The sequence below is a fragment of the Sorex fumeus genome, unplaced genomic scaffold, assembly GCF_029834395.1.
Source record: "Sorex fumeus unplaced genomic scaffold, SorFum_2.1 ptg000030l, whole genome shotgun sequence".
NCBI classification, from domain to species: domain Eukaryota; kingdom Metazoa; phylum Chordata; class Mammalia; order Eulipotyphla; family Soricidae; genus Sorex; species Sorex fumeus.
The window spans coordinates 17,680,235-17,696,076 of NW_026606087.1; the positions used below are offsets into that span (position 1 = coordinate 17,680,235).

The following is a 15,842-nucleotide window of genomic DNA, read 5'->3' on the forward strand; positions in this document are numbered from 1 at the left end:
CTCTATTCCTGCTGACACAGACACTGGGAGGAGGCCCCCACGCCCTCCCATCTGCCCGATGCTGCTGGCACTACTCTTCCCTTCTGCATCTGTACCCAGCAAAGCCCTGCCTCCTCTAGGAGGCCTTCCTTGATAATCCTGGCAGGGAGAGGGGCCTGCTCTGGTTTCCCCCTTTGCCTTTCTTTACCTCCATGCTGGCTCCTCAAGGACAGGGGCCTGTAAAGACCCCATCCACTGTGTGTGACCCTCACAGATGCAGGTCAGGTGAACTGATGAGTGGGTGAGGACAAGCGTTGGGGCCTGGACCAAATTCCGGGTGATCACAGCAGCCCACTGAATGTCTGCTGCCCTCCACGTGGGGCTGACACATCACTGGGGCCCCCACAGCACCGGCAGGAAGATCTGTGACCTAAGTGTGGCTAAGGGACGAAGGCCAAGAAGAGCAGGGCTAGCCAGGGGCCAATGAGGGGACACAGAGGCCGCCTGCTGGGAGTGGGCGCTGGACTTACCACCCTGGACCTAGTCGGGAAGGGGTGAGGGGGAAGGGGTGCTGCATTGCACAGAGATAGTACAGCAGGTGGGGCTCTGGCCCCATAACTGGCTGACAGGGCTCATCCCCAGAACCCTTTTTGGCTCCTCAAGCCTGCCTTGAGTGATCCCTGAGCACTGCTGAATGTGGCCAAAATAATAATAATAATGTTAATAGCAACAACAACTAAAGAACAAAGGGGATGGGCAGGACTGACAGCACAGTGGGGAGGGCGCTTGCCTTGCCTGTGACAAACCAGGATTCAATCCCCAGCATCCCATATGGTTCCCCTGAGCACCACCAAGAATGACCCCTGAGTGTAGAGCCAGGAATAACCCCTGATCATCACCCAGTGCGGCACCAAAAACAAAAAACATAAAAGAAAAAAAAGAACGAAGGGAGCTTAAAGGAAACACCAAGTCTCCTGGGAAAACGAGGAGACCCCCCACTAACGCAGTGGTTCCTCACCTTTCCTGAGAGCAGGGCTGATGTCAGGGGTGGTCACTGGTGACATTGGTTTCCCCGCCGCGACCCTCACGTCCTATGATAGATGTTGGCTCAGACCCCGTCCACCGCCCCCTCTGGGACTCCACACTCCAAACTGTTCTGAGGTGCCCCTCCCACCCCGAGTCCCACCCCACCTTCCCGGCTGAGTCCGTCCCTTTCCTGGAAGCCGAAGAAGTGGCCCCCCTCCCGCAGCCCTTCACCAGCCCTGACTGACCGACAGGAAGGGGGTGGCGGGGGTCAGACAGAAGTCACCGCACAGGGGCCGGCGAGGCCAGCTCTGTCAAGTTCATGGCTGAGGCTTCCTGGGGATGGATCCCAGCTGGCCACTACCTGCCCCAGTCCCATGCCACAAACCACACCGACAAAGACAACCGGGTGTCCACCTACCTGCCCTGAGCTCTGCCCCACTCTGCAGCCAGGGCTGAGAAGCGGGGACAGGTAGGGGACGTGAAGGCAGAGCAGCATGGAAGCTTCCAGAACCTGACAGGGAAGGGATAGAAGCACAAGAGGTCCCCCTGAGCGGCAGCTGAGAGGATGGAGGGCTGGGAGGGGGGCTGATGGGGAGCAGCAAGGGGACAAGAGTCAAGGCAGGACACAGCCAGGGAAGGCAGAAGGACGGGGTGCTCAGAGCAGGGCCAGGGTGGTGGTCCGGGGGAGGCTCCCTCGCACCCCAGCTGTCCCCACGAGCACGTGCAGATCTGCCTGCCTTTGGGGCTTTGAGGTGTGTCTGTGAATCAGGAAGGGCCACAGGAAGCACTTGGCCGGTCATAGCTTGGCTGGCCTTTAGTGAGTCTTGGGGACAGGAGACCCATGGGCCTGGAGGTGCTACTGACAAAGCTTCCCCGTTATTAGTCTGGGTGTCTGTCTGTCCATCTGTGTGTCTGTATGTCTGTGTGTCTGGGACCAGTGATCGAACAAAGGGTCTCACCTGTGCAAAGCTGGCATGCTGTGCCCCAGGTCAATCTGACGAGGCAGGCAGGACCAAGGACAGGGCCTGAGGCTCATCTGCAAAGGCCCCAGCCTGCTTGCCCTGAAGGCAGAGGGATTGTCTTCAGTCAGGGTAGGGGAGTGGGGTGGGGGTGGGGGACTCCCTGTCCTAACCACCGGCCCCACGTTTCTCCATCCTGGCCCAGGCCCCTGGGTTCCGGAGAGATGGGCTGACTGGACGGATGCAATTCTTCCCTGGAGAAAACGACGGCGTTCCAGCCCCCAGTCGTAGCCCCCCTACACGCCCGCCCCCCCCCCGGGAGTGTCACTTCTCTTTTGAGCACAAATTTGGTCATCATTCAGATGTGTCACCCTGTACAGACGAGTCATCAGCCTTTTTTAAGCCTGTTCCTTGATCTGTAAGATCAGGCTAGCGCAGCCCAGCCCGGGTGCTGAGGGAACACATGAGAGGCCACAGAGCAGGCTCGGAGCTCTGAGAAACCGCAGCCAGACAGAGCAGCAGCCTCCTGGGCTGCCCAGCAAGTGGGCGTGAATCCGGGACTGGAAACCGCGCTTCCCGCTGACCAGTTTCCTTGCAGAGATAACACAATGGGCAGCCTGGGAGCTGCCAGAGAAGGGGCTCTCCCCCGGAGAAGTCACTGGCGGAGGGGCTTCCTGGCCGTCCCCAGGAGGATCAGGCTGGACCTGACTTGGTCCCTGGTGGTGGCCTCCACGGACACAGCCCACTCCAGCTGCCCTGCGGGGACGTGAGGGACCCGTGTGGAGAGAATGTAGCGGGAGAAATCAGGTGCAGGCTTAAAAGCAAAACTCCTATTCCTGGGGACAGGACCCTCGACTGATCTTGGGTCTTGATTCAAAGGGGCACTGTACCAGCTCATGCCACCAGAAAAGTCCAGAGGAAAGAAGGCTTCAGGCATCGCTGGATTCGGGCGCTGTTGAGAGTTCGCAGGAACCCGTGGGCTTCCAGCTCTCTGCTCTGCCCTTGCTCACCTGCTAGGGAGCCTATCATCAATGCCTAGGACTGTGACTGACACACCACTCACCTGGCTCCAGGGTGGGGGACGCTGGGACAGAGGAGACTGGAGCCCCATTAGCTGGGAGGAGAGGCTGGTCCTGCAGTCCTATTCCCCACCCCACGCAACCCTGCTGTCAGCCACCCTCATCTCTAAGCTACAGGCTCTTTTCCTTGTTCATAGGGGTCACACCCCCTGTTTGGGGGCCACTGGGGCTGGACCGACACTGAGGGATCCGATTGTCACAGATCACAGCAGAGCTCAGTTTATCTTTGCAACTGACAGTCATACCCACGTCCACACCAGCTGCCCCACTCACATCTCCATAAGCAAGGCCTCAGGGTTACCACTTTCCCTCAACACCCACTGACTGATTTTGTTAAGCAAGGACCATGCCCAGCAGGGCACAGCGGGGCGTGAGCGGCCAGGGGTGGGACTCAGGATCTGGTATGTGCCAGGGAAGAGTTATATCTCCTGATGCAGCACATTCTCTGTCTTTCATTCTCTGCAATTTTGGGGCAGGAGTTGGGGCCACACCTGGTGGTACTCAGGGGCTCTGCCCAGGCAGTGCTGGAATTTACTCCCAGTGGTGCTCGGGGAAACATACAGTGCTGGGGTTGGGACCCAGGGCACCTCAGAAAAAACTCAGCCCCCTGAGCATCTCCCCAGTATGGAGTCCGCCAGGCAGACACCCCAAAGGCGCCTCACACAGAGATTCATAGAATGGTCTGGCTTAGCCACTCTGGATCTAGAAGTGGTCTGGGGTCTCCCAAAGCCCTTGGTGGGAGGTGCTGTGACCCCGCCAGCATGGACTGTCCCCTGCTGTCCCTGTCCCTGATGCTCCCCACCCCCACGCCCCAAGGCCAACCTGACACTTTGGGCCCTGCCACACACCACGGCTTCTTCCTCACGGTCCATTTTCCCGAGAAACCCCCTTGTCCATGCGGCTGGACCATCAGGCTGGACCTGACTTGGTCCCTGGTGGTGGCCTCCACAGACACAGCCCATTCCAGCTGCCCTGTGGGGACGTGAAGGACCCGTCCATCTCATCTCCTCTAGGGCTAAGTGACCCAGAGCCAGGGCCGATGACAGAGGGGCCAGGCAGGGAAGACAGGGAGCCCATGGCCACACACTCGCAGGGGAGAATGCACGGCAAGGAGGCTGGCACACAAGAACACAAGTTCTGCTCGGATGCTAGAAGCCAGAGAACAACCAAAGGAAGCAGCCTCAGCCCCCCGCCCTCAAACATACTTCCCCTTCCTCACACCCGGAGCGACTGTTTCGGTTCCAGTTTTAATTCCAGTGAAGCAGCAGGGAAGAAGGGGAAGTAGGAAAAGAGAAGAGAAATCAGATTTCCTGCCCTCCGCCCGCGCTGGCCCGGGTTGTTGGCTCTCATCGCCAGCCTGTGCCACAGCAGGTGAAACCGGAACTCTGCCAGGCGGGGCCCTGCCTGCCGTCCCCTGGGTGCCAGCAGATGCCCAGCTCCTGGGAGCGCCCCTGCTCCTGCTTCCTCGCTGCCTGAGGCCTGCCCGTCGGTCTGATGCGTCCGGGGACAGAAGCGGGGGCTCGATCCCCCACACCCGGTGCCCTGGACACATGACGAGCAGCAGGTCTGGGGGTTTCCAGGTCCTGTTTCCCAGCAAGCCAGCAACCGCAGGCCGGGAGACCTCTGCCCACGTCCAGCCCAGTCTGGGCTGGTTCCTGGCTGGCTGTGAGTCAGGCTTCCAGCTCCTGCCCAGCGTCTCATCCTTTCCAGCCGCCGGGCAAGGGGGTGAGGCTGATACTCCCCTGCGCGGGTCCCAAGAGCACAGGTTCCTCAGGGAGGCTGGTTCGGCTAGTCCTTCCTTCCCTCTGAATGCATAAGCTGACCCCACGGTTGGTGCCTGACCGGACAGAAGCACCTGGGCAGGGGGGTGCAACCTCTTTGTGGGGAGGGACTTCGAGGGATTCCGGGAGCGGGTCTGAGATGGAAGTGGACAGTGGGTGCCATGTCCCTGGTGACGCTCTGCCTCCGGGCTCAGCACTACCGTCTTACCTCGCCAGAGCTGACCAGAGGAGGGTCTGAGAACAATTGCGAGAGTTTATCTATGAGTAAGGAGAAGTTGGGGCGAGTGGGACCCTGTCCCCGGATTTATCAGGGCAGCCGCAGAGCAGAGGGGAGGCTGTGGAGGGTAGAGCCGCTCTGGGCTGGGCTCGGGGCTGGGCGTGGGCGCCCTCTCCTGGCCTCGGGACTCAGTGCAGGGAAGACACTCACTGAACGCAGGCCTGGGGACCACAGGCGTGAATTTGGGGAGTACAAAGGTCACCTCTGGGCTGCTGGGCCAATGGCCAGACCCGTGTGGATCAGACCAGGAGGGCCTGGCCCTTAGCTGGCTAGGGGACCCCCCCCTCAAGCACACACCAGACATGCAAGTTGAGTGCAACCAACAAAACGTTCACTGGTGTTCAAACATGGTTATCTCAGCTACAGACCACAGAAAAAGTGCTACAGACTTTTGGCCCCAGCCCACCAGAGTCCGATTGCCCGGCATCACATAGGTTCCCCAAGCACTGCCAGGAGTGATTCCTGAGTGCAGAGCCAGGAATGGCCCCTGATCCTCACCAGGCGGGGCTCCCCGAATCAGAACAAAACAGCAAACCAGATTGTTGGCCTTGGTGACTCTGCCACCTCCCTCCCCTTCAAAAGGACTTGGGGCGAGCTCAGTGCAGCTCAGTGACTGCACCTTACAGTAAGAAGGGCCCCCCTTCCCCACCATCTGGCTGAGAAACTTGAGAAGCTGCAGACCATTTGCCCTAGAAGGGTCAAAGAAGGACTCAGGGGGGCTGGAGCGATAGCACAGCAGGTAGGATGTTTGCCTTGCATGCAGCCGACCCGGGTTCGATACCCAGCATCCCATATGGTCCCCCGAGCACCGCCAGGAGTAATTCCTGAGTGCAGAGCCAGGAGTAACCACTGTACATTGCCAGGTGTGACCCAAAAAGACAAAAAAAGCCCAAGACCCAGGGTACTGTTTCTACCCTGCACCGCCCTGTCCCAGACCCCAGCCCCAGTATCCCATCCTCCTATCCCCACTGCTCTTGGGCCCCACCTCCTGGTCTCCTGACAGGCCGCAGAGCTTCTCAGGGTCTTCCCGTAGCCCCCGAGACCCTTCCCAGGGACTCTGGTCTGTTGTGTGCAGGAAGAAGGAGCAGTGACTGCTAACCTGGGGTACAGATGGGCAGGGGCTCCATGCACACATGTGGAGGACAGGGCTGGTGGTGAGAGGGAGACATGGGAAATGAAAGCATCAGTGTACGGTCAGAGGGCAGGACGGAGGTCAGTGGGGGAGTGGACGAGGGCAGAACAGAAGAAGGAATGAGGGGAGGGAGAGACAGCTTGAGCTCGGCAGTCATGGTGACAAAGGCTGGCCAGGCCCCAGCATGCCCACTGGACCCAGGAGAAGACTGGGAGGAGGGGCTTGGGTTCTGGACTGCTTCTTGACCCGACAACTCAGAACCTCCCCGCCTGCTCCCTCTCCCTCTCCCTCTCCCTCGGGCGGCGGGGGGGGGGGGGGGGGGGGAGAGACGCAGGGCCTCTGCTGGGGATGCTCAGCCTGGGAGGCCCACAACACAGTGCTCACTCAGCTCACTCACAGCCCTTCCGTTCCCGTGAGGGAGGAGAGTTCCAGGAAGCGCTTCTCTCCGCCTCCCGGTTCCTCTGGGCCTGGTTCCCGCCAGGCCGTGCTATTGGGGGTGGCAGGGAAGGGGGTGGCCCCCGAAGGGGCTATTTCAGTCCAAGACGGCCCTGCCAGGAAGCAGAGGAAGCTGGCCGCCATCCTGAGGGGCTGCAGTCCCTGCTGAGGGAAGGAGACTGGGGACCCTACGCCTGGCCGTCTCTCGCCCCACCACCTGGGGCCACCGGGGTGCTTCAGGGACAGGAAGCTACATGTGAGTGTTGGCGCATCTCGGGGCCATCAGCTGCGGGTGCGACAGGGAGCAGGGGGGCGCGGACAGGACACCAAGAGTTGGAACTCGGGGTCAGCAGGCTGCATGCAACCAATACAGACTTAAAGGAGGTTCACAGACTTGGGTGGTGCAGGCTCGGGAGTCTTCTCCATCAGTTGGTGAGAAGGAAAGGAGGGGAAGGGGCTGGGAGATAGCACGGCAAGCTGGAAGGTCCCAGGTTCAATTCCCCTGCTACTGTGTGGTCCTCGGAGCACTGCTGCAAGTGGCCCCCCACCAACCCCAGCACTGAGCCAGCCTGAATACCACTGGGAGTGGCCCCAAGACTAAAAAAATAATGAGAGACTGGAGCAATAGCACAGCGGGTAGGGCGGTTGCCTTGCACGCGGCGAACCCGGGTTCGATTCCCAGCATCCCATATGGTCCCCTGAGCACCGCCAGGGGCTAATTCCTGAGTGCAAAGCCAGGAGTAACCCCTGTGCGTTGCCAGGTGTGACCACCCCCCCAAAAGAAAGCCAAAAAATGAGAATTTATAATCAGAATGAAAATATGAATGAAAATTAAAGAAAGTGAAGAGGGCCGGCAAGACAGTCTGGACTTAAGGCGCTCTCCTGGTGTGTGGCCGTCCCAGGTTGGATTCCCGGCACTGAGGGTCCCACGGGCACCTCCAGAAGCATAGAGCCAGAAGTAAGCCCTGAGCAACACCTGAAGTGGTTCTAAAAACAAAAGTCAAAAAAAAAAAAAAAAAAAACAGAAAATGGAGGGGCTGGAGCAATAGCACAGCGGTGTTTGCCTTGCACACGGCTGACTTGATTCCCAGCATCCTATATGGTCCCCTGAGCACCACCAGGAGTAATTCCTGAGTGCAGAGCCAGGAGTAACCCCTGTGCATTGCCGGGTGTGACCCAAAAGGAAAAAAAAATTGGAAAAGGGTGACCGGACGCTGAGGAGCCTGGGTTCAGCCGTCCATAAGTTGGTGGCAGGCGCTTCGTGTGACAGCAGTGGGCGGGGATGGCTAAGACGGTGGCTGGGAGGCGCGTCTGTCTCAGGACAGGGGAGAGCCCAGAGGCCTTGAGCAAGGCTGGAAGGGTAGCTGTCCAAGGGCAGGACGGGTGCTTGGGCTTTTCTCCAAAGGGCTGAGGGACTTGGGGAAGGGTGTTGCCAGAGCTGTCTGCAAGAACAGAGCTGGGGTCCGGAAAGAGGCTGACGGCCTAGCCAGCCCAAGAGCTGGAGAGACCGTAGGGCTGGCGGGCAGTGCTGTGGAGACCTCGCTGCCCTCTGCAGCAATGCTGAGTGGGCAAGGGAGGGAGCCCGGGGCACAGGCGTTGGCAGGTTGGCCCTGCTCCCCCATCTTCTGCCTGTGCCTAAGAGGACAGGTCCCCTAGGGCATCCCCCGCCTCGGGGACAGCGGGGACTCCCAAGGAGGGCTCTTCCCTTCCCAGCCTCCTCCTTGCCCTGGCCCTCCATCCAAGCTGGCGGGAGCTCCCTTAGACCTACCTCCTTCCTCCCCTGGAACCCCCCTAGGGCCCTCGCACCCTCTGCACCCATGGGAACCCCTCTCAGCCACCAAGGTCCTGCTTCCTCCTTGCTCCTCCTCTGAAAAGTCTCTGATCTTTTAGAGTCTCCTCCATGAGGCTCATGTGGGTAGAAGGACGTGCAGGCATCCGCGCATATATGTACATAGGTGGCTTACATACAATTTTCTCGGGCACGTGTGTCTGCCATGCCGCCAGCTTCCGACAGACAGCGAGCCCTCAGTGTGAGAGAGTGGGGTGCACCCGTGAAAACAGTTTTCTGGCTACGTTGGGGGTCCTGCTGTGCTTCCTCTTCTCTCCCTGCTCCCCATGCCTAACTGTCCAGCTGTGCACCCTGCGCTCTAGCCCAGGGGTTGAGCCCCCCCCCCCACCTCCCGCACAATCTCTGACTCTGGTTCAACCTGATGCAACCAGGGACTGAACCCAGGTCAGGCTCACGCAAGCCAAGCAGCTTACCCATGGGACTCTCCCTTGCCTGTCTGTATGTCTCCTTCCAGGAGTCTTTAACTCTTCTTCCCATTTTTTTTTAATTAAATCACTGTGAGATACATAGTTGAAAAAATGTTCCGGGTTGGGTCTCTATGAGTAAGTCTCTGTGTCATACAATGTTTCAAAACCCATCCCTTCCCCAGTGCACATTTCCTGATGCCCCCAGTTTTCCTCCCACAAGCCGCCCCCAACCCCAGTTTGCCCTCCCCCCCTCTCCTCCTCCTCCTCCTCCTCCTCCTCCTCCTCCTCTTCCTCTTCTTCTTTTCTTCTTCTTCTCCTTCTCCTCCTCCTCTTCTTCTTCTTCTTCTTCTTCTTCTTCTTCTTCTTCTTCTTCTTCTTCTTCTTCTTCTTCTTCTTCTTCTTCCTCTTCCTCCTCCTCCTCCTCCTCCTCCTCCTCCTCCTCCTCTCTTCCACTTTTTTGGATGGGGTTGTTTGGATTTGTTGCTATTGTCACATTTTGCTGGTGCTTTATAAACTCGGATATTGCTTTTTGTTGGATGTATCATGAGTAAATATTTTTTTTCTCCCCGTTCGTGGAGCGTCTGTTTATTTTAGCCATCAGTTCTTTCTCCGTGTAGAAGTGTCTTCACTTGCTATAGTCCTATTTGTTTGTTTGTTTGTTTGTTTTAATTTTTATTAATGAAACACCATGAGGTACAGTTGTAGACTTACAAATTTTTGTGCTTGGGTTTCAATTATACAGTGATCGAGTGCCCATCCCTCCACCAGTGCCCATTTTCCACCACCACGGATCCCAGTACCCCTCCCACCCCCCATCTCCCGCTATAGTCCAATTTGTTTGCTTTCGCTCCTGTTTGCTTGACCGATGGCATCGAATCACTGAAGATGCCTCTACAGCAGTGTTTCTCAGCCTCTCTCTATGTCTTCTTCCAACCTTGATTCCTTCCTATTGTCACCTCCACCCCATCCCTGGCCCCATAGTCTCATGCCATGGCACCTTCTTCTTCGGTTTTCATTTGCAACACCTTGGAATATCCTAGGGGCTTACCAGTGGCCATCTGGTCCCAACTGAGAAATGTCTGTAGAGTTCTGCCTGTCTCCTTCGATGTACTTTATGGACTTGGATCTATTATCAAGGTCTTTAATCCATTTTGAATTAATTTTTGTCTGGTGTAAGTTAAGAATCCTATATATATAATATTATATATATATATGGTATGGGCTGGAGCGATAGCACAGCGGGTAGGGCGTCTGCCTTGCACGCAGCCAACATGGCCGACCCGAGTTCGATTCCTCCGCCCCTCTCGGAGAGCCCGGCAAGCTACCGAGAGTATTCGATATGCCAGACACAGTAACAACAAAGTCTCCAATGGAGACGTTACTGGGCCCGCTCGAGCAAATCGACGATCAACGGGAGGGCCTTTATCTTTAATATATCTTTATGTGCCTGATCTATCTAATCTATACCTGTTGGCCTCTCTTTTTTACAGGTAGTATCTTCTATTTTGTAAAACACATTTAGTAGCAATACTATTACCCGCTGGAGCGATAGCACAGCGGGTAGGGCGTTCGCCTTACAAGCGGCCAACATGGCCGACCCGAGTTCGATTCCTCCGCCCCTCTCGGAGAGCCCGGCAAGCTGCCGAGAGTATTCGATATGCCAGACACAGTAACAACAAAGTCTCCAATGGAGACGTTACTGGGCCCGCTCGAGCAAATCGACGATCAACGGGAGGGCCTTTACCTTTACTATATATATATATATATATATATATATATATATACATATTGCATGTGGCTAACCGATCTTCCCAACACCATTTGTTAAAGAAGCTTCCCTTGCTCTGTTACACACCTAGTTCCTTCGTCAAATATTAGCAATTTAAATCCCCGAAAGTCTGTCTCTCGGATCTCAATTCTATTCCATTGGTCTTCGAGTCTGCCCTTTTTTTTCTGTTTTTGTTTCAAAGCACCCGGTGGTGCTCGGGGCTTACTTAACTCTGTGCTCAGGGATCACCCCTGGCAGTGATCAGGGGACATAGGGGAAGCTGGACATTAAACCCGGGTTGGCCACTTGCAAGGCAAATACGCTATCTGCTGTATTCTCTTTGGCTATTATTTGAGAGTCTGCTATTATTTCAATGCCATACAGTTTTGATGATTGTATGTAGTTTTCTGTAGTATGATGCAAAGTTGGAGAAAGACAAGCCTTTTCCTCCTCTTTTTTTCTTCTCCTCCTCCTCCTCCTTCTCCTCTCCTTCCTCTTCTCCTTTATTATCTTATTCTTATTCTTCCTCCTCCTCCTCTTCTCCTTCCTTCCTCCTACTCCTCCTCATCCTTCTTCTTGCTGTGCTCTGGGCTTATTCCTGGCCCTGCACTCAGGAATCAGTCCTCGTGAGCTCAGGGGACTATATAAGACCATATGGGGTGCTGCATATTAAACTTGGGTCAGCCACATGCAAGGCAAATACTCTACCCGCTGTACTCTCTCTTCAACCCCATCCCATCTTCTTTTTTCTTTTTTTCTTTTTGGGTCACACCTGGCAATGCACAGGAGTTACTCCTGGCTCATGCACTCAGGATTACTCCTGGCAGTGCTTGGGGGACCATATGGGATGCTGGGAATCAAATCTGGGTTGGCCATGTGCAAAGCAACTGACCTACCCGCTGTGTTATCACTCCAGCCCCCTCATCTTCTTTTTTCTAGGATGACTTTAGCTATCCAGGATTCTTATCACTCATGATAAATTCTATTGGTCCATGTCCTTTAAAAATGCTACAAGAGGGCTGTAGCAGTAGCACAGCGGGTAGGGCATTTGCCTTGCACATGGCTGACCTGGCCGACCTGGCCGACCCGGGTTTGATTCCTCTGCCCCTCTCAGAGAGCCCGGCAAGCTACTGAGAGTATCTTGCCTGCACGGCAAAGCCTGGCAAGCTCCCCGTGATGTATTTGATATGCCAAACACAGTAACAAGTGTCACAATGGAGATGATACTGGGCCCGCTCGAGCAAATCGATGAACAACGGGAGGACAGTGACAGTGTCAGTGACTTTAACTATCCAGGATTCCTATCACTCATGAAAAATTGTATTGGTCCATGTCCTAAAAAATGCTACAAGAGGACATAGAAAGATTGCATTCATCTGGGGAACATAAAGTAACAAAAGAGAAGACTAACACCCAAGGGTGGCCGAGATAAGTACCAGGAGGTTTACTCCATGGCTTAGAGGCCAGCCGCACATGCTGGGGGAAAAGGCACCTCAGATAGAGAAGGGAGCACCAAATAAAGGGTGTTGGGAGGCTCCTCCCAGGATGGGAGATGCATGCTGAAAGTAGACTGTAGACCCAACATGATTGCCACTCAATGCCTCTTTTGCAAACCACAGCACCCAAAAGGAGAGAGAGAACAAAAGGGAATTCCCTGCCACAGAGATGGGGTGGGATGGGGGGATGGGGAGATGGGGGGGGTGGGAGGAATACTGGGATCAGTGGTGGTGGAGAATGGGCACTGGTGGAAGGATGGGTACTCGATCATTATATAACTGAAACCCAAGCACAAAAATTTGTAAGTCTACAACTGTACCTCATGGTGTTCATTATAAATAAATAATTAAAAATAAAAATGCTACAAGAGGGCTGGAGCGATAGCACAGCGGTAGGGCGTTTGCCTTGCACGCGGCCAACCCAGGTTTGATTCCCAGCATCCCATGTGGTCCCCTGAGCACCATCGGGGATAATTCCTGAGTGCAGAGCCAGGAGTAACCTCTGTGCATTGCCGGGTGTGACCCAAAAAGCAAAAAAAAAAAAAAATGCTACAAGAGTAGTGGGAGAGCAAATGTACAGTGGGTAGTGCACTAGGCAACTGAGTTCCACCCCCAGCGCTCCATATGGTCCCTGAAGTGATCCCTGAGCTCAGAGCCAGGAGTAACCCCTGAACACAGCCAAAACCAAAAAAATCGGGAGGGGGGAAATACCACTAGAATTTAATTTGTGAAGTGCTTTGGGGAAGAGGATTATTTTACCATTAATCCTTCTAATCCTGTAAACAGGGAGTTTGTTGCCCGTTTCCTTGTCTTCTACTTCTTTTAAGAGTGACTTAGTTTTCCTGGTATTACTTTCATCATCTTTGTTGATTCCCGGAGACTCATTTGCTCTGAGTCTTCTTGTGTTAAATGGGGAAGTAGAGGGACTGACTCACTATCTCAAAGGCCTTGCTTTACAGGTCCCTTGGATCAGACTTGTGAATTCTCTACAGACCTCAGAAACTACAGAAATGCCCATTTTCAGGTGAGTGCCAGGAAGTTGTTATGCCAGCAAGGAGCCAAATCAGCCTCTCTGATGTAAAACCTAGCCAGAGGGGCGAGTGGAGGGACAGCCAGGTCTGGCTCGCATTAAGTACCCACCATAGGCCAGGCCTTGGTGAATTTTGCTGACCGTGACAGGGGCCCCAGAGGGCATGTGCAGGGCCAGGGTTGGGGTAGCGTGAAGGAAAGAGCCAGGGCTTGAACCAGCTGAGGCCGGACTTGTAATCACTACATCTCATGTCCGTAGACTGTCCTAACTTGCTTCCTCTGAGAGGTGGTTGGGATCTGCTCTTGGCTCAGCTTCTGACCCACTGAGTAAGAGGAGACCTCGCTGACTCCTTGTCACTGGGCATCACTGCCCATCTCTGAGCTGAGCTGTAGACCAGGTTAGCCCAAAACTTTTAGGGGGCGCTGCTCTGACTCTAGCCACCAGGGGGCGCTGTGGCTTCAGCGGCTTTGCCTCTGGCCAAGAAGCCCTAAGGAATCCTGAATTCCCTCGTTCCTCCCTTTTTTTTTTTTTTTTTTTTTTTTTTTTTTGCTTTTTGGGTCACACCCAGTGATGCACAGGGGTTACTCCTGGTTCATGCACTCAGGAATTACTCCTGGCCATGCTCAGGGGACCATATGGGATGCTGGGAATGGAACCCGAGTCGGCCGCGTGCAAGGCAAACGCGCTACCCGCTGTGCTATTGCTCCAGTCCCAAGGACCATGACTTTGGAAGGTGGAGTCCAGGGCGAGGAGGTGGGCACTGCCTCTGGTCTGCTCCCAGCGAGTGGATGTTTCGTTCCTGTTTGTTATGGTTAAGTGCTGCTCTCTGCGCTGGACCCCACACTGGCCTCTCAGACCCAGAGAAGCACCAGACCTGTGTCTCAGGGGACCCACCCAGCTGCAGCCTCTAAGTGCCTATTGTGGAGGGCGTTTGGATTTAGTGCTCTAACCTCCTGGCATCCTGAGATGGGGTGGGGGTGGGGGACTTCCTTCCCCTGAGGTCCCATAGCTCAGAGACAGCAGCATTGAGCTGTAAACCCACATTTATCCACCCCCAGGAGACCTCTGGCCAGGGTTCGAGGGGTGAATAGACATTCACCAGGAAGGTTGCTGGGCCAGGAGTGTTGGGAAAGAACGCGAATTGCATTTCTCCCACGCTTGAGCTGTCTGGGACCCCAGGTTTCCTCGACGTGAGGGGGGTGGGCCTCTATAGGGTGGTGAGCGTAGAGACAGAGCTGGTGACTGGAGGGGGACAGGGGCCTCCCAGGTGGCTTGCGTGTGCTCACCAACGGTGACGTGCTGCTTCCGCAGCCTCCGCGGGTGTAGAGGACGCGGCTGAGCAGCCATGGAGTGGAACAACGTCACCCAGCAGGCACCGGGCCTGCCCCCCACCACCTGCGTCTACCGGGAGAACTTCAAGCGCCTGCTGCTGACCCCCGTGTACTCGGCGGTGCTGGTGGCCGGCCTGCCGCTGAACGCCTGCGTCATCGCCCAGATCTGTGCATCCCGCCAGGCGCTCACCCGCACGGCCGTCTACACCCTGAACCTGGCCCTGGCTGACCTGCTGTACACCTGCTCCCTGCCGCTGCTCATCTACAACTACGCCCGCGGGGACCACTGGCCCTTCGGGGACCTCACCTGCCGCCTGGTGCGCTTCCTCTTCTACGCCAACCTGCACGGCAGCATCCTCTTCCTCACCTGCATCAGCTTCCAGCGCTACCTGGGCATCTGCCACCCCCTGGCCCCCTGGCACAAGCGGGGGGGCCGCCGGGCCGCCTGGGTAGTGTGTGGGGCCGTGTGGCTGGCGGTGACCGCCCAGTGTCTGCCCACGGCCGTCTTCGCCGCCACGGGCATCCAGCGGAACCGAACCGTCTGCTATGACCTCAGCCCACCCGTGCTGGCCACCCGTTATATGCCTTACGGCATGGCGCTCACCGTGGTCGGCTTCGTGCTGCCCTTCACTGCCCTGCTGGCCTGCTACTGCCGCCTGGCCCGCCGCCTGTGCCGCCAGGACGGCCCCATGGGCCCCGTGGCCCAGGAGCGGCGCGGGAAGGCGGCCCGCATGGCGGTGGTGGTGGCGGCCGTCTTCGCCATCAGCTTCCTGCCTTTCCACGTCACCAAGACGGCCTACTTGGCCGTGCGCTCCACGCCGGGCGTCTCCTGCCCCGTGCTGGAGGCCTTTGCGGCCGCCTACAAAGGCACGCGGCCCTTCGCCAGCGCCAACAGCGTGCTGGACCCCATCCTCTTCTACTTCACCCAGAAGAAGTTCCGCCGGCGGCCACAGGAGCTGCTGCAGAGGCTGACGGCCAAGTGGGAGCGACCGGCTCATTGAGGCCCGATGCCTGGCACCCGGCAGCCATCCATCACGGGTGGGGTCGATCAGAACCCACCCCCCCCTCGGCCCCTAACCACATCGAGAGCTGAGCTCAGCTGGGTGCGGTGAGGTTCCCGCAGGGCCCAGAGTCCCAACACCGACGATTTATTGAGCCTTTTTCTGGCCGAGGGCCTGGGGCACAGAGACAGATGGTGCCATGTGGACTCCCCACTAGGCCCATGCTAGCCATGGAGAGCTGGGTGAGCCATGTACAGCTGCTATCAATATACCTGGCATAGCATGCCCATGA

General features: G+C 56.5%; 1 protein-coding gene across 2 annotated transcripts; it reads left to right on the forward strand.

Moving 5' to 3' along the window:
• Positions 1–6,815: 6,815 nt before the first annotated feature.
• P2RY6 (pyrimidinergic receptor P2Y6) lies at positions 6,816–15,687 on the forward strand. Of its 2 annotated transcripts, none has more exons than XM_056116015.1 (3): positions 6,816–6,924; positions 13,134–13,212; positions 14,530–15,687. In XM_056116015.1, exon 3 carries the CDS (start codon positions 14,564–14,566, stop codon positions 15,548–15,550), a length of 987 nt encoding a protein of 328 aa, XP_055971990.1. In that variant the 5' UTR covers positions 6,816–6,924; positions 13,134–13,212; positions 14,530–14,563; the 3' UTR covers positions 15,551–15,687. The 2 variants fall into 2 exon arrangements, with proteins under 2 accessions (XP_055971990.1, XP_055971991.1); XM_056116016.1 differs by having other exon boundaries at positions 6,823–6,924; positions 13,148–13,212.
• Positions 15,688–15,842: the final 155 nt, after the last annotated feature.